We start from the raw sequence: 23,888 nt of genomic DNA, 5'->3' as shown, positions 1-23,888 counted from the left end.
TATGTGTCCATCCCCGACCGTCAGCTTGCAGAGTGTCACAGTGACTGAAGAAGAGTTGGAATAAAGTCACAGTGACGGACAATCGACTTGAGATCCTATGGTAGGTTTAAAGGGAAAAAAAACCAAAAAAAAAAACCCGTGGGCTGAACAAATCAAAGCAACGACTGTCACAACTTCTCACAAAGCGGCTGTGAGAACACGTTCAGCTCATCAACAAACATATTCTCTCTCACCACCTTCCTTTGAGGTCACAGAGTAACCCGGCCTGCTGAGAAAAGGAGGCTCCCGGTCCGACACGGGCGGCCTGTTCGGCCAATCACAGGAACCGTTTTAATAGGCATCTGCTGTCGTACAGCAAATAGAAGACAGAAACGACGTTTGAGGCTTTCGCATAATTGTTTCTTGTAAGTCAAGTCGCCACCTGGACCTGGCAGGAATTTGACTTAAAACTTCTTTGGGGAATTGTCTTTATATAAAAGACATGTCATCTTGTATTTTTTTTTACCATAATCCCACATGCAAAAGCAAGACATACATTACTGGCCTCTAAACCTAAGCATTTAAATTCTCTTGGCAGTCTGGTTTATAAACCATTAGATGCTGTATGATGAAGCATAAGCCAAAGATGACAGCAGAGAAAAGGCATATGAGTTCATATCATATACAAGCTTATCTTCCTAAAGCCATGGACAAATAGCATATGAGTTTAGGAGATTATACAATGAGAATATCCATGGCACTGGAGTCATCATATTGATGTAGTGTAATGTATCAGGTGTATAACTAGCTCTGTGATCTATATGGCTTATATTAGAGAGCAGCACGGTATGTTTAGCTTGTCATCTTTCTGAAAATGAACCTTGGAAATTAGGCAAATACATCAACCCACCACTGAACAAATAATAATCTGACTGAGTCAAATACTCAAGCAATCCCTGTTAAGACAATCCTAACTCATTCTTACCAAAAAAAAAAAAAAAGAAACATGATTAGAGTCAATACAAAGAGCATAATGTCTCACAACGTAGTCATAAGGAATCAAAAACAAACAAAAAAAAGGGTCAATATTGTATTTGCATATATATTTCTGAAAAATTCTGCCTTAAGAAATATCTATGCAGCCCTATGTACAGCGGCGGACATACTATTTATATTGGTATTTACACAATGCAGCCACTAGAGGGCTGCGCAGCATACATCATCAAACAGGAGGGCCTGAGTGTCAAGGTGTGCGCCACCACCAAAACCCGGCCCTCAGACATTCTAGAAAATCCACTTCCCTGTCAGAAATGAAAGGGGTGTGACATCTGTGGAGGTCTGAAGCAGCATCCCGAGCTCTCCGTCCACCGAGCTCACGGTATACTGAGGAGGAACAATTCATGGAATTGTTTTTAAAGGTGAACCGACGTATAAAAACAAAAAGCATCCATTGAAATTACATCCACATCTATGCCAATTCCAAGTATGGTATGCAGCTATATATTAACAACGCGGGCCCATTGCTTTGGCCTCGATTTACTATTCCAGTTAGATTTGGCATTTTAGCCCTTTAAAATCTGTGATAACATAGATACTGTATATCAATACATAGGCTTGAGTAAAAGGTGGTATAACAGTGCTTAGGATACATGTGGTGGTAATTAACTATTTACAGGGAAATAAACAATTAAACAAAAGGAGAAGAATAATGACAAACTATTTCAAAAAGAGAGTAGCAAGCCATAATGCAGGCTTGGTTTGATTGACAGTTAGCAGTGTAAAAGCAGCTAACACATTTAGTGGCTAATTCTCACCTCAAAACCAGGCACCCCAAAGTCCTATCATAACCTCACGAAATTACAGACTACGTTCTCTACGCTGCAGTAAACCTAAATAATGACATTTTCCTTCATAGGATGTGAGGCGAGTCAGACAACCTGCTAGCATATCGAGTGGCTGCATGCATGAGACGAGCCGTGGAGCAGCAAGGTTATCTTTTTTTTTTTTTTTTTTTGTAGGTACTGGAAGCTTTTTTTTTGAGAAAGTAGTTGACCATACCTTTGGTGACAGGTGAAAGGCATGTGTTTGATTTGTATACACAGTCATATACATATGCTGCCTTGGAGAGAAGCAGATTAAACAAAAAAAAAAAAAAGTACTAAAAAGGTTTTTTTTCGAAACATGAAAAAATTCAAAATAATGTGCAGGCACTGCTTTTGCACCGATAAACTGAACTGTCATCCGTACTGTTATCTAAATTGTTCTGTGTAAAAGTTACTGTTTCACGTAGGTGATGTAAATATAAAACAACCCCGGTAAAACAAGAGGTAGCTCAACTGAATGGCTAAATGAATAACTGAGTATGTTTGTTGAGTTGGTGTGTGTGCATGTCTCACACACACACACACACACACAAAATGTCCAGTCATTTGAAGCAGCTGTTGGTTGATTTAAATACAGACAAAAACACTGTATATAGGCAGAAATTGTATGTTTAGTTTAGTTTGTATTATATGAAGTTTCCTTGTTTACTGTCTCTTAGCTTCTGCTTGCTCTCCACACGACCTTGGCCTTTATGCCGAGATAGATTTAATTAGACGACACGCACGCACGCACGCACACACACACACACACACACACACACACACACACACCACTTTCACTCCTCCACACCTCTATTTAGTCTATCCAGCACATCCTCAGCGTTCTCCCTCCATTTTTACCCCCACGGCTCTTTTCTCCAGCTTCCTCTGCACCGCTGCCTCTAGGAGACTTCGCTGCCGAACACCTCCAGGACCAGCGGGGTGAGCTGCATGCTGTGCTCCGGCTGGAAGGAGAGTGAACGGTACTGTTTGGAGTGCTCCTCGTTGAGGCTGCGCAGGTCGGCCAACTTCTGGATCATCTTGGCGTAAAGCAGCCGTCCTCCTGGGTGATGAAGCTGGATGTAGGCCTGCAGGGTCTCTGACAGTCGGTCTTGGAGGGCTTCGATCCGTGCGTGATCCTGCACCCCTGGGCGGTCTGCAGGAGAGTGGAGAAGAGGAGGAGTGTTAAGATATTTATGCTTGTTACACAAGCTTAAAAGCAACAGAAATTCACTGTTAAAATTCAAATGTTATTGGAAAACTTAGTATTCCAATGTTTGTGGTCATTGTGAAATATTTGTCCCAAAAACCAATCTAGAAGTCCAACTGTAAAAGAAGATACAATTGCATGATCTTTATATGTTTGTGTTCCTACCGTTCTGGTCAGGTGGCGTGCTAATTTTAGATCAGGGAGAGCACATCTATGCATTCTTAATGAGGTGCCTCATACACAAAGGAATGCAAATATCCACTTAGTTACACATGCTTGCTTGCATGTATAATGTATGCACTGTATCTACTGCACATGCATACGCAAATATGTGTTTAGAAAAAGGCAAATGCTCACCGGAGACACAAAACCACTCAAGTAGTTTAGACCACCACCTCAATGTGATTTACGTTGAGTGACAGATGGCAGCTTAAAATAACCTCAAAAGGTCTACCATGATCTTTGGCCACAGTAAAAGCTATAAGGAGCATGTTCTCTCCTGGACAAAAGCAGGCAAATGAGATCACTCATAAACAATTCATGCTCTATAGGTTCCCTCCTACACAGTCAGGCCTATCGTACCTGGAGAAAGCAGGCAGATGGCCATCAGCAGCACATGTTCCTCCTCCCTCAGGTTGAGCTTCTTCAGTCCCACCTGGAACTTCACCAGCGGTTCCAACAGCTCCAGAGTGTGGCCCGCTACACAGGACACAACGCATCATTAATGTCTGTGCAGCGCATAGAGCGAGCTCCATACTATATCACAGAAGAAAAGGTCCTCCAGGGAATGAACCATCCTTCTCACTCATTAATATTTCATTTTGCCTGTTAGAATCATCTCTGGAGAGGATTTTTTTTTTCTTGCATGCTTGCATGCTATGTGCCGTCAGGTTTGTTTTCACCAAGAATTACTGGCAGAGAATTTCTTTTAATCAGCAATTATGAATTCGTATAAGTGTAAACGCCATTCCTCAGGTGGAGCGGGGGTTGTTTTTATGTACATGTGGCCAAGTGTTGATCAAAGGTTTTCATTGATTATCCTGACTGTAACTCCACTTCTGCATTTGAAGCACTGAAGAGATTGTGCCTGTGGCATGGAGTATGTTAGCGCAAAATGTTTTTTCAGATTCATCCATCTTTGTAATTAATAATTTAATTCTAATTGAATGTAATGTATTTAATTCAACTGGTTGTGTTAAGAAAACATTAAACACTGATGCATTTTAAAGATTTGGTTTAAAGTTTAAATTTAGAAAAAAAAAATCTGGAAAAACATGTTTACTAAAGAAAATTAGAAGAATTAAAAAATGATCACTTTGATCGGTATACACAGGCAAATACTGGACAGTTTTACACCCAGCATGTTACACAAAAATCTTACCAATAAACTACCACTGTTAAACAAGGGGCAGAATGGATTTGACATCAGATGTGGAGCTTAAACTTTTTTTGTAGTTCTTAGGACTAAAGCTCACACACTATTGATTACTGTATGAGAAAACACATCAGTATTCCAGTCATGTTCATGTCAACGAGTCAGTGATATTTTAAGAAGAGCACAACAGAGCTGCTTCTCCTGATCCAGACAGTGGATGTTTTGTGTGGTGAGCAGGTCAGGAGTGACATTCTTTGGTTGATCCCAGAGAGAAGGGTCTTGTTTGAAAGGCAAATGAAAGCCATGCCCACAGGGGCTTCTGCTGATACATAAGAGTGGTTCTGCAGAAAAACGTGCCCTAGCATCCTTTTCCTACAGGTGTGTACAAAAGCCACTGCCAGTACCCTTATCTGAACTCCCAAGCTAATGATCCGGTCACCTCCTTAATGCTGTGTTGCTTCCCTCACGCTCTCAGTATTGGTGTTAATGTGTAACATGCACGTCTTTTCTTAGTCCTAAACGCTGGCTTGTCATCGCAGCAGTCAAATTGTACACGTGGCAGCGCTCACACTGACCTTTGGTGACATCACTGATCTGGTATTTAAAGTCAGGCCCACCGCAGCTCCAGGACATGTCTTCCAGGTTGAAGCTCTGATTTGAACGCAGCATGATCACCTCGATGGCGCTGGACTTGAGCAGGGCAATCTGGTCCTCTGCAGTCAGCTCCCTGCAAGGAAACATTATCACCTACTAAGTCAATCAACCACAATTAGTAAACTATTAAACAAATAGTCGTTAAATACCCTTAATCGTGCAGTGTTGATCATGTTTAAATTTCAGGGGAAACCAATAACGGGTAAACGAGTAAAGATTCGAACCTGCCCATTTTGCATGTGTTTATGTCTGGAATGTGTCAGTTCATCAGTTGTGTAATTCATTTCAAATGCTTTTCTCTTATCAGTGGTTTATTGACTAGGGGTTCGAGGTCAACGTTTATCAGATTAAATCTGTGCAGTGAAAGAAACAAACATCCATTTGTTGCTGTTTGTTTGCTTCCTCCTGCTGTGATGGGTCCCTGTGCATGGAAAACTCATTTGATAAACGTAAGCCAAGCTGGTGCCGTTTTAAGCGTCATCACTGTCACTGTAAAATAATCTTAACTACTGAACTAGCAGGAGGCCAAGACATGGGCTGAAACCTGCAGATCTTTAGGGGAGGTCTGGGGTGTTTTTCAGGGCTTAGCCAGCAGATCATAAGTGGACAAACATTCCAAAGGTAATCCGACCACGTCCATCACTCGCTGCCAGTGGGAACGACAACTTTCAGGAAATTCAGGCCCCAACTTGTTTTAGCCTTGACTTTGAGGTGACCCCTGAGATACTGAGCATTTGTCCCTGTCAACACACTGAGAGACAAACAAGCTGAAAGTATGTGGAGAAGAAACAATGAAAAGGCCTTGTAATTTCTACCATTACAATCATGAATACTGGGCTATTCATCTATTACTTTATTTCCAAGGTTATGATGATGTTTTTTTATGTCTTTCCTTAATATATCACATGCTCTTAAAAAGCGTATGACCATCAGACAGTAAGCTGAGGGTGTATATGCAAGACAGACATGTGACTGCGAAGTGTCTTCCTCTAAGGTTAGGTGCTCATATACTAACACACTTAAAGAGCTGAACTTCACACTAACAACTGTGGCAAATGTATAACTTTGTCCACCAAAAGAACAACACAACATAAAAAGATTTTCCACAACGTGTCAGCTAATATACAGTCTATCAGTAATCTATGGCCTTTAGACCACAGCCATCACTGTGGCACAATATCGACTAATCTGGCAGGAAAAACAAGTAGGTGTACAAAGTCTTCAACACACAATTTAGGTAAAGAGTCACTCAGTGACATGTAAATAAAAAATACATGAGGAGGAGTTCTGAAAATTTTGTTTGTGCGCTTCTGTTTCTGCAAAGCTTTTATTTTCACTATATGAAAATTACATTGAATTAAAATAAGCAGGTAATTTCTATATTCAAACAGAACATCAACAAAGAAAATGAGATAAAGGGAAAGTCCTCCGCAAAGACTAAAATACAGAGAAGCTCAGAAAATGTGTAATGTCCTCTTTCCTCTCCTCTCTATGCCACAGTGGTACACAAAACCACATTGGCAATGTCATAATTATAAAGTCATTTTTCTGCTAACGAACATGTTTTCTTGCTTTCATTGTGGATTTGGTACAGAATCTGTTTAGCCTCCCTATAGACCTAGAGGTCACACACAAGCTCCACACAAGGTATGTTTTTTACTGGCTAACATCAGTGGTTATCTACTAATGCAGAGTGACAGAGTCAAAACTTTGATAGACAGATAGAAAGAGGCTCTCCAGACACACATACAAGCTACACATACAAGTTTGTGCAGCTATCCTTATTTGGACATTGAACTGACATCTGTTCATTGTGGACAGCCTAAACCTAACCTAACAGTTCATGTCTTCCCTTAACCTTTCCTTGATTCACACCTTTTCCCTAATCTTAACCAGAAACTCAAGAGATGTTTTGCCTCATTAGAACCAGGCTTTGGTCCCCATGAGGACTACTGGTATCGACAAAGTCAGTGTTTATGCCGGAACGTTCCCAGTAAGGACAGAAAAAAAACCCAACACACACCTGAACCCAGGGATCATCTTGGCAAAGCCAATGACCTTCTGGATGCTATAGGAGACCAAGTCAGCCAGATGGGGCAGCATGGAGAGGCTGGAGCCCTCCTCCTCGCTGGATTCGGGGCTGCTGCCTTGCTCGTGGTACATCATCAGCAGGTTGTTGAAGTTCATTTTGGTGTCTACGGACTCTGCAGTGAGCAAGATGAAGACAGCAAAGCAGAGAGGAGGGAAGAAGAGAAAAGAGACAAAGAAGGGAGTGAAAAGTGGTCATATACAAAGCACCACAATGCCATGCTATTCCTGTGAGAACAGACAAACTCTGTCCCAAGAGAACTGCGATAAATCATGGAATAGAGGTGGGCCTGTTGATGGGAAGGATCATCTGAAAATACACGAATGTCAGGTCAGTAGGAGTGAGACGAAAGCTTAGATGACAGCTACGACAACATGTGAGGCATGTGGAGCTAGCTGGGGTTGTTTTGAGTCATTGCTCTCCACTGAGTGTTGGCGGCAGGCCACGTGACCGTGTCTCTCGCTGGGTTCACTCCATTAGTGGTGGATGCATTAATGAACTGATGTTTACTAGTGGGAGTCAGGTGTCAGGGAGAACAAGTTATTCACAGAATTTCAAATAGAATCTCAGTAAAGCAGCATAGCAGATTATATTAACCAACATGCAAACAGCTGAACTGGAAAAAGTAGCCGTCTTAAGTCTTGACTCTACGTTTTTAAGCATTAACTCTTTTTACATTTCAAAACATGTCTGCCAGTTGTGTGAGATTTCCTTTTAAAACTTAAGTTGTTTTGCTTTAATAATTAAATTATAATTCTAAGGAGCCTTGTTAATAAGTTTCTAGAGGATTCCTACAAGAGGGTAAATGTGCAGGACAAACTCATTTCACTGTAACACTAGAGAGCCGCTGTTTTCACATGAGTTTAAGTGTTCATGCGGTCTTACCTGGAGAGTGACTGAAGGAGTCAGAAGAGGCATCAGACAGAGAGTGCAGAGAGGCAGCTCTGCTGGCGCTGCGCGTCACTGGGCCATCACGCACAGGAGGCTAGACAGGAGAGAAAAAGGCACACAGAAAGACGACGGTCAAAAGTGTTGTCAACAAAAATAAACAAAACGATAAGCAATCTGAGGATGGTGGGTATCCTTAGAATATTTTACATTTTTGCAGTAAAAAAACGTGTCATTCCTCACAATCTCTAACATACAGTTGACCAATTACTGCACTGTGGTAATGTACTTCAGATTCAGCTTTGTGAGTGTTTTGTGGGTATGGAAATCTCTTACAGAATAGACACTAGCACTACGGGTTATATCTCTGAGAGAACAGAGGTGTTTGAGGCTAATTTAAGTTTCTGAGGAGAAACCACTGGGAGACTTGTGTGCAAACAATAAAAAACATGACTGTTGTTAACAGGTAATGGCTGTGTGGAATCACAATACTGAGATGTTGAAAGTCATGTTGATGTTATTTTGTGGGAGTGTGGAAGTGACAAACTGCAAGTCGAAGGCAGCATAATTCTAAAAGAGCTGGAGTTGTTCCTTCAATCTTAAATGAAAATAAATCTGACACCCAAATGTTGATATGATGATAAACTTATAGCTTTATCAAGACACAAACCCTGAAGCGGCAGAAGTCAGAGTAGGAGTCGTCATATGTTTTGTGGTGTGCCTCCACTAGCGTGGCGATGACCTGACTCTGTTCGTCTGTGAGCCGGGGCCGGCGGGCCTCCCTCTCCGCTTCGCGCTGTGCCTCTTCGTCCTTCCTCCTTTGAATCAAGTCCTTCTTCCTCTGCACTTCCTCATCTGTCAGGATGACTGAGGGTGCGAGTATAAAGGGACAAAGAGGGAAAGTGAAAATTACATATACACAGTCAGACACAAAGGAAAAAAGGAAAACATGCATGCAGAACAGAGCTGCAACAAATAGCCAATTAATCGATGAATTGTCAACTATTAAAATAATCACCAACTATTTCAAGAATCAATTTGTAATTTTGAGTCATTTTATGAGAATAAATATCCAAATTCTGTGATTTTAGTTTCTCAAATTTCTGGCTTCTTTAGTCTTCTATGGCAGGAAACTGATCATCTTTGAGGTGTGGACAAAACAAGACATTTGAGAACATCGTCTTGGGCTTTGGGAAACACCCATCAACATATTTCACCATTTTCTCACATTCCATGGACCAACGAACTAATCAATTAATTGAGAAAATGATCAACAGATTAATTGATAACTGAAATAATCATTAGTTGCAACCCTAATGCAGAATAGTTTTCACACAGGTGGGGTAAAAGCTGGACAACAAATGGGGGAACAAGATGACCATGAAAACATACTGCTTTTAGAGCTTTTCAGTTTGTATTTGTGTTGTAAAATGTGATGACAGAGGAGGGGAGTTGTTATTCTCTAGAGGAAGAGAATGGGAGGGGACGGGTCCATATGGAGACCCCTGCTGCACTGAACAACTGAAAGCATTGTCTTTGTTCTGTTCGCTCCTTGTTGTTCTAGCCACTGAATTAGCTCACAGACACCAAGAGAAAGAGAGGGAGACAGAGAGCCAGAGGGAGAGAGAGAGAGAGCTAGAGCGAGAGAGAGAAAGAAAGAAAGAGAGAGAGCTGCGTCTCAACAAATTGCTGCTGTTGTTGCAGGCATATTGCCACTGGCTCCTGTTCATGTACAGTAAATCGCCATGTTGGTGCCACCACTCTTGTGGTGTTCCCAGAAACACTTTGGGGGAAAGAACATTCAGCTGAAAGTGAGAGGCTTTTGCTTAAAAGAGGCCTGTGGACAATATCCGGATATCAGGAGAAAACAAGGGGAAAATGTACCTGCTATTTACAGACCATGAAAATAAACAAGACTGTGTGGAAAGAAGAGGCCTCGCTAGATTGTACATAACAGCAGGTGTTTAAACTTCAGATGGAGTATACATACTGTATACAATGTGGGGAGGCTCCGTTAGTTCAAATAGAACATGTAAACACTCTAATCGGGGCAAAGACCCAGAGATACTTGACCCCAGTCCAAATATTACATAATATATACAAGAAGGACACTAGGCCCCCAAAACTGCAAACAACAGTTGTGTAAATTTTACTATCCATCCCAAAAAAAACCCAGAAAAAAACAAAACAAAAAGAAAAGTAACTTGTAATGTCTAATTTGACAAAATGTTAAAGGTGGTCTGGAAGAGTCCAGGACATAGTTTTAAATCATATTCAGTAGTGTTGAATAACCACACAAATTGTCGTCATGAAGAAAATTATCCCAACAGTTTATACTAATAAAATATAATAATTTATCATGAACTTGGATTGACCTGCAAAACCTGAATGACTCTGCTATTTAAATACATGCTGTAAATCACATGGTGTAAGGTCAGAGCGTTGCCCTGAAGACATGTGGGTCACCTGTCATACTTACACTCTTTCATCATGCCAATGTCCACACAGCGTTTGAGCCGGCATGCCTGGCAGTGGCGCCTGTTGTCCTTGGTGATGGTGCAACTGCCATTAAAGGGACACGTGAAGGCGGCCTTGCGCTTCATACTGCGCCTGGATAAATTATATGCATTTCACAGTATGTTAAAATACACAGATATCAGCTCAGAAACATGCAAAAGTCAAATTAAAAGGAGTCACTGACGTCATTATAAACTGAGTTTTTATGTATGTCCAAAAATTTTTGCGACTCTGTTGATAAAAGAGCTCTGCGCAATTTCATAAATATAGCAATGTGGTGCCTTTGAAAGTGTCTCACACAAATAATAATCACGGTAGAACTGGATAAATATTTTTGCCCTTCAAGCCTGGGACTGAGTGAAACAGCATAAATATGGATGAGTGCCAAGGAATCCAGGGGTAAAAGGTGGGTCTTGCCAAACGGTGACGCACAGCGTAATGATTTAGTCAATGAGGGACATGCATGTATGAACAATTATACACAGATGTGAGGGAAAACACACACAGATAAGCAAGCTTGGTGAGAGTTCAAACAAGGGCCAGCTGAGAGATGAGGAAGGAGATTATCAAACATCCGTCTTTTTCATCCTCTCTTTAAATATCAACACTGTCGAGGGGAACAGACGCAAGCGGACGGATGCATCAAACACACACACAAAAGCTCACAAAATCATCATTTGCTGCAGTTTTGTCTTTGGTTAAATTAGGAACTCATTTGTATCAATGAGCAGGCAGCAGCCAGGGCATTAACTATAGGGCCGAGCTCATTTGTATTCTTTACCTGCTGCATCAGTGTGAACTCCAATGTTGTCAGCGGTTTTGTGTGCGTTCTTATGCAACTGTGGGAGGTAATTACATATGATGTGCATGCGAGCATGTGGGTGGCCATTACAGATGCATGTTCAGACCTGAGTTTGTATGCTAATGTGTATGCATGTAAGTAACTTGGTCAAAATGTATCTTTTTGTTTTCACTTGGGTGATATGAGCCACTGTTCTGCTACACGAAGCCTATTTGATAGCGCGTGATAGCATTAGATATGTCAGTTCGTATCTTACATTTACATTTGTGTACCTGAAAAAACCCTTGCAGCCTTCACAGGTCATGGCGTTGAAGTGGAAGCCGGTGGCTTTGTCACCGCACACGCCGCAGATCCGCGGCACGTTCCTGTCGAACTCATCAGGGGCCAGAGTGGACGTGCTCACAACCGTGGACTCCATCACTAAACAAAAGGAGGGAAAATGGAGGAAGAAAAATCAGAGAGAGAAAAAAAGACAGATAAAATCAGCTCCTGGTTATACAAACTGCTCACATGCTCAATAACTCTGCCACCAATCAGCATGAAACAAAAAAAAAAACATGAATCAGTCTGCCAACTTCTAACATCTGAAGTGAATTTAAGACTATTTTCTAATCTAATCTGTTCAGTGTTGCACTTCACAAGATATGCAAGAACAAAACCATTAGTTATTTAAAAACACTGAGTGAGACACATGCCAACCAAAGAGCGTCCCTTCCTTCCTGTCCTGTTCCCTACAAATTCAAGGGCTCAGTCAACCCATTGCAAGTGAATTCAACTAGTGTTTTTATCCTAGGGCGAGGAACGGGAGCCACATGAATCAAGTGGAAAAACCCTTGTTCCACTCCAAAACGCTGCATCTGAGTTACATTTTGATTACATAGTGCTCCAAGTATCTATTTCACTTAACAGCCTTGTGAGAGGGAGAAAAAAAAGGCATGTCACCGCAAGGCTAGCATCCTCATAAACAAACAATCACTGTCCTTTTCACAAAGCCCCTTTCTTATTTGTTTCTTTGCTTCCACTGCAGAGTGGAAGCAAAGCGAATGACGGAAGGAGAGTGAGGGCCGAAAGAGGGAAGGGGTAACCGAACCGATACAAACCTCAACAAACTCACAAATCAACAGCCAATGCGGTACAGACTCAGCTGAATAATTTAAAATGTTTTGACAGATCTCTCCATCACTCATGACTAATTAAAAAAAACACCGGTCCTGATAAAAGTCTCACTCCTGTAATAGCAACAACTATATTCTTATTTCTGTTGTTTTCTTTGAACCAAACTCTGTTCCCGGACAATTCTGATAACAGGACATGAAGTCCTTTTAAAACAAGGAAACAGAGGATCTAGTCATTGCCGTACTGCTGCAGGCATCACGGACAGCAGTATCTCAAGCCGTATGTCAAGACTGCATATTGACATCTTGTGTTGCTGCACCACATGCTTCAAACAGAACCATCTGATACAGCGGCTGTTGCTGTAGAGGTAAACAGTGAATACGTACACAACTGGAAGAAGCATCAACCAACAGCAAATGTTTGTGGGGGGGAATTCAGCAGGCAGGTCAAACTTAACTCTGACAAACAACAGACTGCAGGGAAACTCAAAAGGTTGATGGGAAAACACTTCAGACTGGTTGGCTTCCAACACTGAGCTCCTGAATAGGATGACGTAAAGAAAACTAAAAAGCAGAGCAGAGATTTTTAACGTTATACAGAAGAAGACACCCACCCTCTTACACATCCCTTGTGCTGAGGTAAAGCACACATGTTCTGTCAATGGTCCTTGAGAGCGACATACCAGGCAACGAAAGCTTCACTAATCATCAATCAAGTTAAGCACATTTCAGGTCTTCCTGGCAGTGTGACAATAGGGTTAATACATGGACCCATCAAGATAAGGCTTTGAGGCTATTTACTACACAATGACACTTGCTATCCAGATGATGTAATATGAATGGGCACAGGTTTTACATTTCAAGCACTCACAGTCCACGAAAACTAAATAATGGGAGTAACTCCACTGCCCAAGACTCCAAGGCTATTTGGAGTTTGTCTGATAGCACCAAAAATTAATGAAAATGAATAGTTACTGGAGTTAACAAAACTTCCTGGGTAGCACTGGTTCTTTAATAAAATTGATTTAATAGGAAACTACCACTTCTGTGCGAGGTCAGTCAGTGGATGAGATGATTGCCAATTAGTCTGTCCAAGATGAGTTTTCAAATTGAGCCAGGACATTACGGAGTCTTGAAGCCTCCTGCAGCGAGGGTGTCAAAACACCATTGTGCTGTTGCAAACCTGCGCTCCCAACCACATCTGGAATGATAACTTTGGTAGCTTTGTATTGTGAGTGGCTGGATGAGCTGGCCCATAAACGCAGCTTGTTTAGATGTACAATTACTCTGTTTTGGCAGGTCCAATATAACAGCTGCATAACCTTACTTGTTGTCATGTAATGTAATACGGCACTGACCAGTATGAATGGCGCAGCCTTTTGTAAAACATTAAGTCTGTTTTACTGCATATAGGCAAACTAATCCCAGCCAACACTCACACTCATCACTCTCTGTGAACCAATAGGAAAAACCTTACTTTATCATCAACTCATCAGTGAAACTGGTCCTCTGTGATTGCATTCAGCCCTGACAGGCCATTACACTAAATGCACAGTAGTATTGAGAGCACGCTAAATAATGCATCAGGTTATTTAGACCAGATCTGTACTCATTCCAGTCTCCGGCACGCAAAGCCAGGGAACAGGCTTAGGCCTCTACCGAATGTCTCACTCTTGAGTGATGTATGTATTGTGTGAATAGCGTTCTGCAGCATTAATCAAAGCTGCCTTAGCGGTAATAATGTGAAATACTACTTGTGTCTCTTGTGTTGCGGTGGCATGAAGCCAAAGGATAAAATGCCAACACGGTGACTTCTGTTAAGTTTGCAGAGTCCTGCTCCATGATGGGCTAATAGAAGCCGTTATGCATAATTACAACATTTGATAAGAAGCATCTAAAACTGGTGTGCTTATGGATTGTAACTATTTTACCAATTAGAGAATCACTTCCATGTGTTTTGAATAGCATGTTGCAGCAGGAGGGACAAGAGGGACTGTATCAGTTAAACATCTTGGAGCCTTGGAACAACTGATAAACTCCAACCTGTTGGAACTAAAAACTTCTCAGATGGTAAACAGATTTGTTGCTCCCTACAAACAGGAGCGGCATATTTTTGGCAGACGTATGATGTTAAGAACACGCTGAGCACACGGAGAGACGGTGGGGAAACGGACTGTGCTGAAGAAGGGGTTTGAGACGTGTCTATGTATGTTTTATTTATAGTCATGTGATTTATTGATTCCACATCTTCTTAACCAAACTACACTTTCCAACCAACTGCAAACATGTTAAGCGTTTATTATCGTGTGTGGCTTCTGTCTATTTGATTCCAGTCAAACCAACTTGTAAACAAAAGCAAAAAAAACTTCCACCAGCTTTGGAGAGTTAACTTAAAAAAAAGATAGTAATCTGTAATATTATCAATTATAACAACCAAGTAAAAATGTTTTATAATTCAAACACCTATTCTAAAATCTAAATAAAAGTATTTTACAACTTGATGAAAGCACGAGAGAACCTAAATGCTGGAAATAAGATAGTTGTGTGGCTTCATGTTCAGCAGTTTGACTTAAGTGTTGACTTAGTGTTGGGCTGTGACTTTAAAATGGTAAAGAATTAACCTAGGAATAGGAATAGGAAATCAACTAAAACTAAAAAAGTACAGTAGTAAGTTTTGGTATCATGTGACCTTAAAGTCATGCATTAGTCTCTTATTTTTAATACGCAAGATCATGGCCTAAATTAATCAGGGGGACTAAAAATGGATCGTGTATTAAATCATATTACTATACTACTATATAATAAATGGTTTTTGACTTTTATTTTGTGACTTCTTGTTGTGGATCATGCATGAAAACAAAAAGTTGATTGTTGCTACGTTGGAGATTGACACCAAGCCAATTTTTCTACCAATGAACATTTCCTTTTCAACATCTAATCAAACAGGACATGGCTGCACAATGGTTATTGTGAAGAACAAAGTTATTCTGGTATCTTATAAGTGCAAAAATTGCGCCTTGAACAAAACAGCCCTTTCTTAATCTTTCATCTGCCACGAGTTCACACTTCTTTAGATCCAGCAGGAATTCATACAGGAAAATAAAATAGATTTTACCACTATCATTATTTTTTTTATTAAGACTCAAGTCCAAGGCAATGGGTGGTTCCATGTTATGATGTGTATCATGAGTGCCTTTGTTTTAACTTTAATAGACTGACATTAGTATTGCCACTGATTATGCCATAAATGAGGCATATAAAAGGATGAGGAAGGAGATAAAACATTATCAGTGAACGGACATGAAAGTTGCACATATGCCATGTGAAGGGGAGAGCTACTGAGCTAATTAAGGTAGCTCATCCAAGCCACATGACTAGTATGAGTATGATTAAGCTTACACCAGCTGAAGGACACAAATCTCTTCGACGTGAACAATTTCTACCTGGGTGTTATGGCTGTTACGTTTGTTTTTGTGAAATACTTTGAATATCTTACATTTCCAGGGGTTTTTATTAAAAGTCTTCTCATCTCTCTCAAAGCTGTATCAGTGTACTTGAGTGATTTCATAGCTTTGTTCTTAGTTGAACCATTACATACTTAGCAGTGACTTAAAAAAATGCAGATTTAATGCACTGTTATTGAGTGTGTCACATGGTGTGCGTGTCTTTACTCTGCTTGTGTGTGCATCACACGTCACTACACACACAGTTGGGATTAATTCTCATTTACTGCCCCCTGAATGGCCGTTTGCAGTCAGAGAGAGAGAGCGAGAGAGCGAGAGAGAGAGAGAGAGAGAGATTAAAGACAGCAGTGCAGGAGGAGAGAGGGACGCACGAGGCAACCAGGCCAGGGAGGAGTGGGGTGGAGGGGACGCTGGAGAGATGGAGTAAAAACAGACAGGGAAATATTCATGGTTACAGCGCGTAGGGGAGGGGTGACCTCTTTGTCACAGAGCACACACTGCTGGCTGTTGCGGATGTGAGAGAGTAATAGTATGAGGAGTGGACACACAGCAGTGGCCCAGAGAGAAGTGATCAACACAAGCAGCTTGCGATGAAGAGGCTTTTTTTTGTGTTTTAAAAAGATGGCTAAAAATACACACTCGTAAGCCACTTCAATTACTAGCTAAATATAAACAAATGTCTGACAGCTTCTCATCTTGAGAAGTATCAGGGGAAAAAGCAATTTACTCTTCATCTTGGATTCACATTTATAGTGCGATTTATTTCGGTTGGTGTTGCTTCACTCCCCTTTCTAAAATCAAGGGGCTGATTGTTGTTTTATGTGTCGTCTGTGTGTGGTTTAGTTGTCCCTGCGGCAATGGGAATATCTGTTAGCCGGCCAAATAAACGAGAAAGGTAGGTATTGATATATCTAATGTTAAAGCAAGTCTCTTTTAGCCTTAAAGACTTTTAGGTGCAAGACACAGAATGGATCAGATAACACCACACGACACCCACCACACCCACCTGCTCATCCACTGGGTAATAACACTAAAGACCAGGACACAATGTCATAACCAAGGCTGCGAATAATGATTTTTAAAATCAGTTTATCTGATGAGTAATTCATTAGTTGAACCACAAAATGGCAGAAAATCGGGAACATTTGTTTCCCATTTCCTGAGGCCAAATGTCTTGTTTTGTCCAACCAAGATTCCAAATCCCAAAAGATATCCAATTACGAAAAAAACAGAAAAACACAGCAAGTCCCTACAAGACAGAAGCTGGAACTACTATTACGATCATGTTTGATTTAACAGATTCAATACTGAATAGTTGCAGATTCTTCTATTTGTCTATTAACTAATCGATGAATCAACTAGTATTTTCAGCTCTAGTAAAAGTATTGACAATAAGCATATTACAGATAAAGGCTGAGAGACAAATTGATCATGCAGTGTATAATACGCACCTTTCGCCCTGCAACTGAATCAACCTTAAATATGAAATTATTGATGGACTGACCTGAGAAATCGAGTGATAAAAAGAAGGAAAGGCAATGTGTGCTGGCAGCCTGGAGTTTGGGAGTCTGACTGACACAGCAGCAGTGGCCGATGAGCAAGAGATGAGGCCTGCTGTAATTATGCACAGTACCGCAAACTGACTCAAGCTTGTCATTTTAACTCGGTGGTGAAAGCTGCAAAATAGAGACATTAGCCCAATTTTGGTGGTGTATCTGGAGAAGAGGCTAGGGAGTTTCCCCTTCTTTTTACCAAACAAACTAGGAGAGAGAACAAGTGCTACTTAGCATGCAGTGGTGCGATGACTCATCTTTTCCTCCTTTGATTTATTCACATCATGGCTAAAATGACACACGTGTCTCATAATCCAGGGACAGACATGGGAGCTGGACCCTGGTTGGATTTAAAGACATGATACTGCCTGCAGAAACCTTCATGTGCAACAGTTGATCAGTCGTCAATTCTTAAGAAAAATGGTCCAGCGCTTGTACTAATTAGACTTAATTAAGCTCAACATGTCTGAAGAAGCACTCATCTTGCTATATGACAGAATATCTTTAATAATCTGAGCCTAACATACATTACACAAAAATGTCTACTGATGAAATATTTATTAATGAACACCTGGCAAAATTTGAATTCTGGTGGAATTGAAGGAATAACCCACCAAAGTTTGCATAATGACACAACGCACATCAGATTTATCAGTGTAAATCATTTGCACCATCTGCATCTCAGTGTCCCAAATGGATACCTCCGACTTGCACCTTCTAATTAGTTGACACTAGATGTCAATCAATGCAAAATTAAGTCTCGACTACAGATGGTGTGAACCTGAGGAACAGAGCGCAGAGACCCGTAGGTGCTAATATGAGAAATAGTAACACTTCATGTCTGATGTTACACATTGAGTGCAGTCCTTAGAATATAGTCATTCAAGAATCCTTGAGTTGCTGCTGCAGTTACTACTACACCAAGTCTGAGCTATGGTGGGCTATTCATACAGGGATGTGTGCCAAGGTGGACCATGGCAGGAGTCCAAAAAGGTAGCTTATTTCCTTCTGTTCTACTCACCATTTAATTTCCAGTTGCGCCATTGTCTAAGTATAAGATTACTAAACAGGAAGGTGGCCATTGGTTTTCCTTGTCAGGTGCTCTTTGACTTACAGAAAAGACATAAGCGAGACCTCAGCTGTGAAAAAGATTTGGACCGAAGCCCAGATGTTAGATTAACTTTCATCAAAGTCAATATTAAGTGGTTATAAAGCCCACCCTCAGCCAACACCCACAGACTAACAAACCTAATTAAGTGGTACCATTAGTGCCTGGCCGATGAAATGAAATGTGATTGAGGACAGGTCAAGAAATAACAAAGTGGGTAAAGAGGAGGATCCAGACAGCATTTTCAAGGAAGGATCATTTTAACTGCACACGGACATGCAGAGGAGAGAGGGGAAAGCGGGAAATAAAAAACCTCTGGCATCACGTCCCAAGAATGTCAGCAATGAGCTTACAGACCACATCCCAACACATAAGAGTCAGAGTCAGAATCACATCCAGACCTATAACAGCACTGGAAGAAAGAGAGGGATTGCTGTGGAACGCCTGAGTGGGAGAAGGAGGCCCTCTGACAGTCCAATGAGCATCCTCCGTCCACATCACATGACGCAATCCCACAAATGGTTCTGAAATTGTTCCATGCTGCCAAAAGTTTCTCTTAAAGGGGAAAAAAAAAAAAGAGAGCGAGAGTGGGAGAAAGATTTAAAGGAGGAAAGAGAGCGAGATGGAGAGAGAGAGTGACGAGACAGAGAGAAAAGACAGGGAGAAGTTGTGGAGAGGGTTGGGGGGGGGGGGGGGGGGGGGGGGGTAGAGAAGGGAGAAAACATAAAGCGACGTGTTTTACTGCATAACTCGGGCTGGGTCACTACGAGTACAGAAGAGACATAAAACAAATCAGATCTGGAATGACCCGGGCTGCAGAGAGAGCCGGGCTACACTGGAAATTCATGCGAAGTACATCTAGGCTCATAATAATGGCAGAAAAGGGAATGAAAAGTGGACATTTAGAGGATGAGGAAAGTGGGGAAAACAAGGGCCATTGAAAGAAAACATGATCTGGGATTTGTGACAGAAGTTTAATTCAAATCTGGTTAGAGTTTAGAAATTTCCTTGAGGAAAAAAAAAAAACATTGGGAGGACAGATAGAGGAAGGAGAACAATGGACAGAAAGAGACAATGTGGACCTTACAACAACAAAGTAGACAAACTGAGTCTGTAATGCAGCTAAACAACTGGCTGAGCAGACTAGTCCAGTCCTGTCCTCTCCTCTCCCTTCCCTCCCTCCCTCTCTCACTCACTCTCCCTCTCGCAGCCTCCACGGGTCTATCTCATGCTCTTTTCCTACGATCACAGGGAGCATGTTACAGCAGCCGTAATAGCACATGACAAGGTGACCTGTGCCCCACACAGGATGGGCTAAACTGGGGTGGAAGGGGTGGGGGGTCCCATGTCCCGTGTCCAACCCTATGGTCTCTGCACCACCACCACCCCCCGCCCCCCTGTCCAGGCCCCAGTGCTGGCCTGCAAGGGGAGAGAGAGGCAGTGACGGCAGCCTGCCCCCTTATGCTGGGCCCCTTGCTGGACTCTGGAGAGGGGAAAGAGACGAGGCAGGGAGAGGCCCACTCAAACACACACCAAAAGTCCTGTTTATGTCTATGCTGAATTTGACAGAGAATGCACATTCTGAAGCACATATAGCCGTGCACGCAGAGAGTCGACGGGACAGAGCCGGACAGACAACAGACATGTGGGTGAGGTGGGTGCAAATGTTCTTAGTCTAAGTCAAAGTTATATAACGGCCATAAAATGCTGTCTCTCTTTCAGGAAATACTTCTCTTAAAAAACATTTTATGATGTGACATTTAAAAAAAAAAAAAATCTACTTTTGAAAGGAAAAAAATAAACATCTGTACTAAAATAGAATCTACTATCTAGTTATAAACTGAAATTAATCAAAGAAAAACAAGAAAACCTCTGGATATACATCAAAAATACACCCACTGCCCTAGATATCTATCAGTGACATATATTTTGGTTTCCAAGAAGACTCTTTTCTGCATGACTTGCGCTCCATATACAACAAATATTACCTGCGTGATGTGTTTGGCCTAGAAACCATCAATCACAGGAGCTAATTGAGGACCCGAAGACATTAGGGGGAAGTTAACACTTCATTAGTCTCAAAGGCAACTGAACATACAGTATGTGGCAAACAGCACGCATGCACAGAGCACATACAAGTAGGTCTTCACAGTTAAGTACAGCAGCCTCTTTCTTTCTATAGGGTGAAATGTGAGAGGAAGCAACCAATTACTGTAGTCACGAAAGGGGAGAGGGGGCGGGGTATTTCACTATATGGGAGACCTAATGGACTGTACCATCACCACAGCACACAGCTCCATGGACGACCTGCCACAGTTACAATCAAGAAAGACACAAACAGAGCCACATTTCGTGGCTTCACATGGCCGGTCTGCACTCCGTTCTACTGACAAATTAATTGAAAACTGATTGAAATCCTGAAGCATGCCTGGTCCTCATTTGGGTTGAGTCTGCTGTTCTGTCCCAAATAATACAGGTTCTCTCGTAAATGTCCAAGACATATAAATTCACAACATATGTGATCTTGATCACTGAGCTGTTGAGAAGGGAAACCCCATTCATTTTTTTTTTTTTTTTTTTAAACATGCTGATATTAAAACAACATCACACCAGCTATTCTTCAAGAGTCACACTGTTTCATAAACAGAAATGGATATGTGTGAGAATTATTGTAGAAGGCTCACTGGGAACATAGGTAGAAATATAAATATTCTGGCTGTATTTGGTCCCTTCAGGTGATGAGCAGCAGAGAGTGAAGAGCTGGCGGCTGTTAAAATTTCAGACGCGGGACAGACAAGACGCCCGTAGTAATTAATGATGTCATTATCAGCCAGTGGCACAGTTCTCCATGACTATGAAGCGCGTGTTTATGGTGTTAAAATACACTTTTAGAAATGTAAATGATTCTACCTGGCAACTGTGTTTGTGAAAACCACAGAGAACTCATTCCATGCTCGGATAAATTGCAGTGCATGGTGTCACGCAGGCGAATTGTCACGGTGCGTTATAATGACAAGAGAGCTGCATTCTGCATTGAGTAGCTGAGATTACTGCAGCTTATCACTGTTTTATCACGAGTTTAAAAACAATAAAAATGTGGGCGAATAGGGGTAATTTTTGTAATTTAACATTTGAAACTTAAGGGGGAATTTTCACTCTGCATTTGTATGATATACTGGTGTCATTTGGACAGAAAAACAGGGTATCTAACTCGAGTGTATTGATGAATTCCTTTGCAGTCCTGCAGAGTTCATTACACAGCCTGTAAAGTCAGGCCTACGTCCTTTAAGTTTCAGGCTGATTTAGGTCAAATATTGACAGGTCAAATTAAGTTAACCAAAGTCTAAAAAGTACTGACGTTTCCAATTCAGAAAAATGCAAATGCCTTCGCTTCAGTGTGCTGGTGTTACGTCTTATAATAATGAAAACAGTACACATATTACTCACTAGCTTGTTCTTCAGGGATTTATGAAGAAAGTGAATGTATGTCTAAGAACAACAGTATCGTAGTTGTGCAATCACAAGACAGCGACAATCCCAGGAAGTCTGTGCAAAAATGTGTAACTTACAGGCAACATAAAGTAGGATGTAATAACATGTGACTAGACAATTACATGGTGCATTTTTTTTTTTTTTTTTTTTACAAGACTAATTATCAATATAGAGGAGTGCACGGGGTATGTCTAAAAAGAAAGATGTCTCACCTGAGGTCTTAACATGCCCTTGTACAATAGGTAAGACTTGAAACCTTTCTTCAGTTTATCCCAAGTTGTTAATCCTGTTCAATACAAAAGCAAAAAGGCATGTCGCAAGTCACTGAGTGGGCCTATACTCTGGTACCTGACCTGGAGTTGCTCTGTTTATGTAACACTGAATTATTTTCAACAGCAACATACACACTCAATGGTCATCATATAACTAACCTTAGCAATGAGGCAAGTAGGTTGGCAAACACGGTGATTAAACAGACACAAACTGACAAGCCAAACCTGTTTTAATACGGGCTTGAGCAACATAAATTACAATAAACTCAAGTCTCGACTTTAACATTCCTCCTGTGCATGCGAGTTTCATACCTCAGCTCAACTTTTCCCCCATCAAGACCGAGTTGCTTTTTAATCCTCTTTCACTCGCCGTTTCTCGCCGCCTTCATGCTCTTGCAAAGTGCGTCTCCTCCATGTTCACCGGGAGGGTTAACGTAGCTCTGGGACGAGGGGACCGCGTTGTGCTAAACTCAGAAATGTGAGGGGGACTTGAGGGGAGAGAAAACGTCAAACTCGTACGCCCTTTCCAGACGCTGGCTCTCTCTCACTCACTCACACACTCACACACTCTCACACACACACACTCACACACACACCGCGGCGCTGGTAGTAACGTTAGCTAACGTTAGCGTGGCTAGCCTGCTGCTTTAACCCTAAAACGCAGCACCAAGTTCAGCCCGCGTATTAACCGTTCTCCGGCCGCGGCCAACGGACATCCAACGGGGGGAAACGGTCGAGGCGCTGCTGGGTATCACTCACGGGCAAACGTACGCACTAACATGAAGAAAACTCAATCTCACCTACGGTAGTCCGACAAGAAACACCCCTCCTTCTTCAGGACCCTAATAGATGGCCATTACTTTTTGTTATGCACCGCCCCCTCTTCAGGACCTCTACGGGAAAGAGGGATTTCCCCCCCAGCCCCTCCACTAGCCAATCACAGGAGGGCTCGGCAGTCTCCCGTCTTGTGATTGGTGAGACTCCGACCAAGCCCTGCTCTGGTTGGTCAGTTCCGGTGCCCGTAAGGCGAGGACCCGCCCCCTCAAACAGGGGTGTGTCGTGACGTCAGAGGTAACGAAGAGGTAAACAACTTTGACCGCGTGAGGTTTAAAGCAACAACGTTTCGCGTCTGATCCACGGACACGCGGTGTGGGGGATCACCGCGCTCACTTCAGACGCGGTGCAGTGCCTCAATAGGCGGAAACCGTCCCGTCGAGGTCGTGTTTTTCTCGCGCACCGGAGTGTCTTTGTGTTGCAGCTGCAGGCTTTCATCCCCATATTTGAATTTTAAATAAACCACAACACCACCACCGTCGATATCACGCACCTGATATGATAACACGAGCCCTGCCGGCTCTTAAATCTGCAATTTGATGCATTTTGCTTCGTTGTTTCTTTGACACTTTGCAAATGTGTGCAGTGAGGCGTGTGTGTTGGAGGGGTGTGTCTACTCTGCAGTACGGTGGTAGGCTGGAAAGCAATTCCGCTGCATGGCGAATCTTGCCATA

At 41.9% G+C, this 23,888-nt stretch overlaps 1 protein-coding gene across 3 annotated transcripts; it reads right to left on the bottom strand.

Moving 5' to 3' along the window:
* Window positions 1–287: 287 nt before the first annotated feature.
* On the bottom strand, window positions 288–23,234 carry LOC139215387 (vitamin D3 receptor B). 3 transcript variants are annotated; one of them, XM_070846342.1, is made up of 11 exons: window positions 23,181–23,234; window positions 22,693–22,868; window positions 22,321–22,394; window positions 11,649–11,796; window positions 10,537–10,667; window positions 8,728–8,924; window positions 8,055–8,154; window positions 7,104–7,284; window positions 5,002–5,153; window positions 3,634–3,750; window positions 288–2,997 (listed from the first exon to the last, which is right to left on the bottom strand). In XM_070846342.1, exons 4-11 carry the CDS (start codon window positions 11,792–11,794, stop codon window positions 2,744–2,746), a joined length of 1,278 nt encoding a protein of 425 aa, XP_070702443.1. In that variant the 5' UTR covers window positions 11,795–11,796; window positions 22,321–22,394; window positions 22,693–22,868; window positions 23,181–23,234; the 3' UTR covers window positions 288–2,743. The 3 variants fall into 3 exon arrangements, with proteins under 3 accessions (XP_070702443.1, XP_070702459.1, XP_070702451.1); XM_070846358.1 differs by lacking the exons at window positions 22,321–22,394; window positions 22,693–22,868; XM_070846350.1 differs by lacking the exon at window positions 22,321–22,394 and having other exon boundaries at window positions 22,693–23,226.
* Between the last annotated feature and the right edge of the window lie 654 nt (window positions 23,235–23,888).

This window comes from Pempheris klunzingeri, chromosome 2 (genome assembly GCF_042242105.1).
Source record: "Pempheris klunzingeri isolate RE-2024b chromosome 2, fPemKlu1.hap1, whole genome shotgun sequence".
In the NCBI taxonomy this organism is placed as follows: Eukaryota; Metazoa; Chordata; class Actinopteri; order Acropomatiformes; family Pempheridae; genus Pempheris; species Pempheris klunzingeri.
The sequence above is the reverse complement of the archived record's forward strand: the minus strand, read 5'-3'. Positions and strand labels throughout refer to the sequence as shown.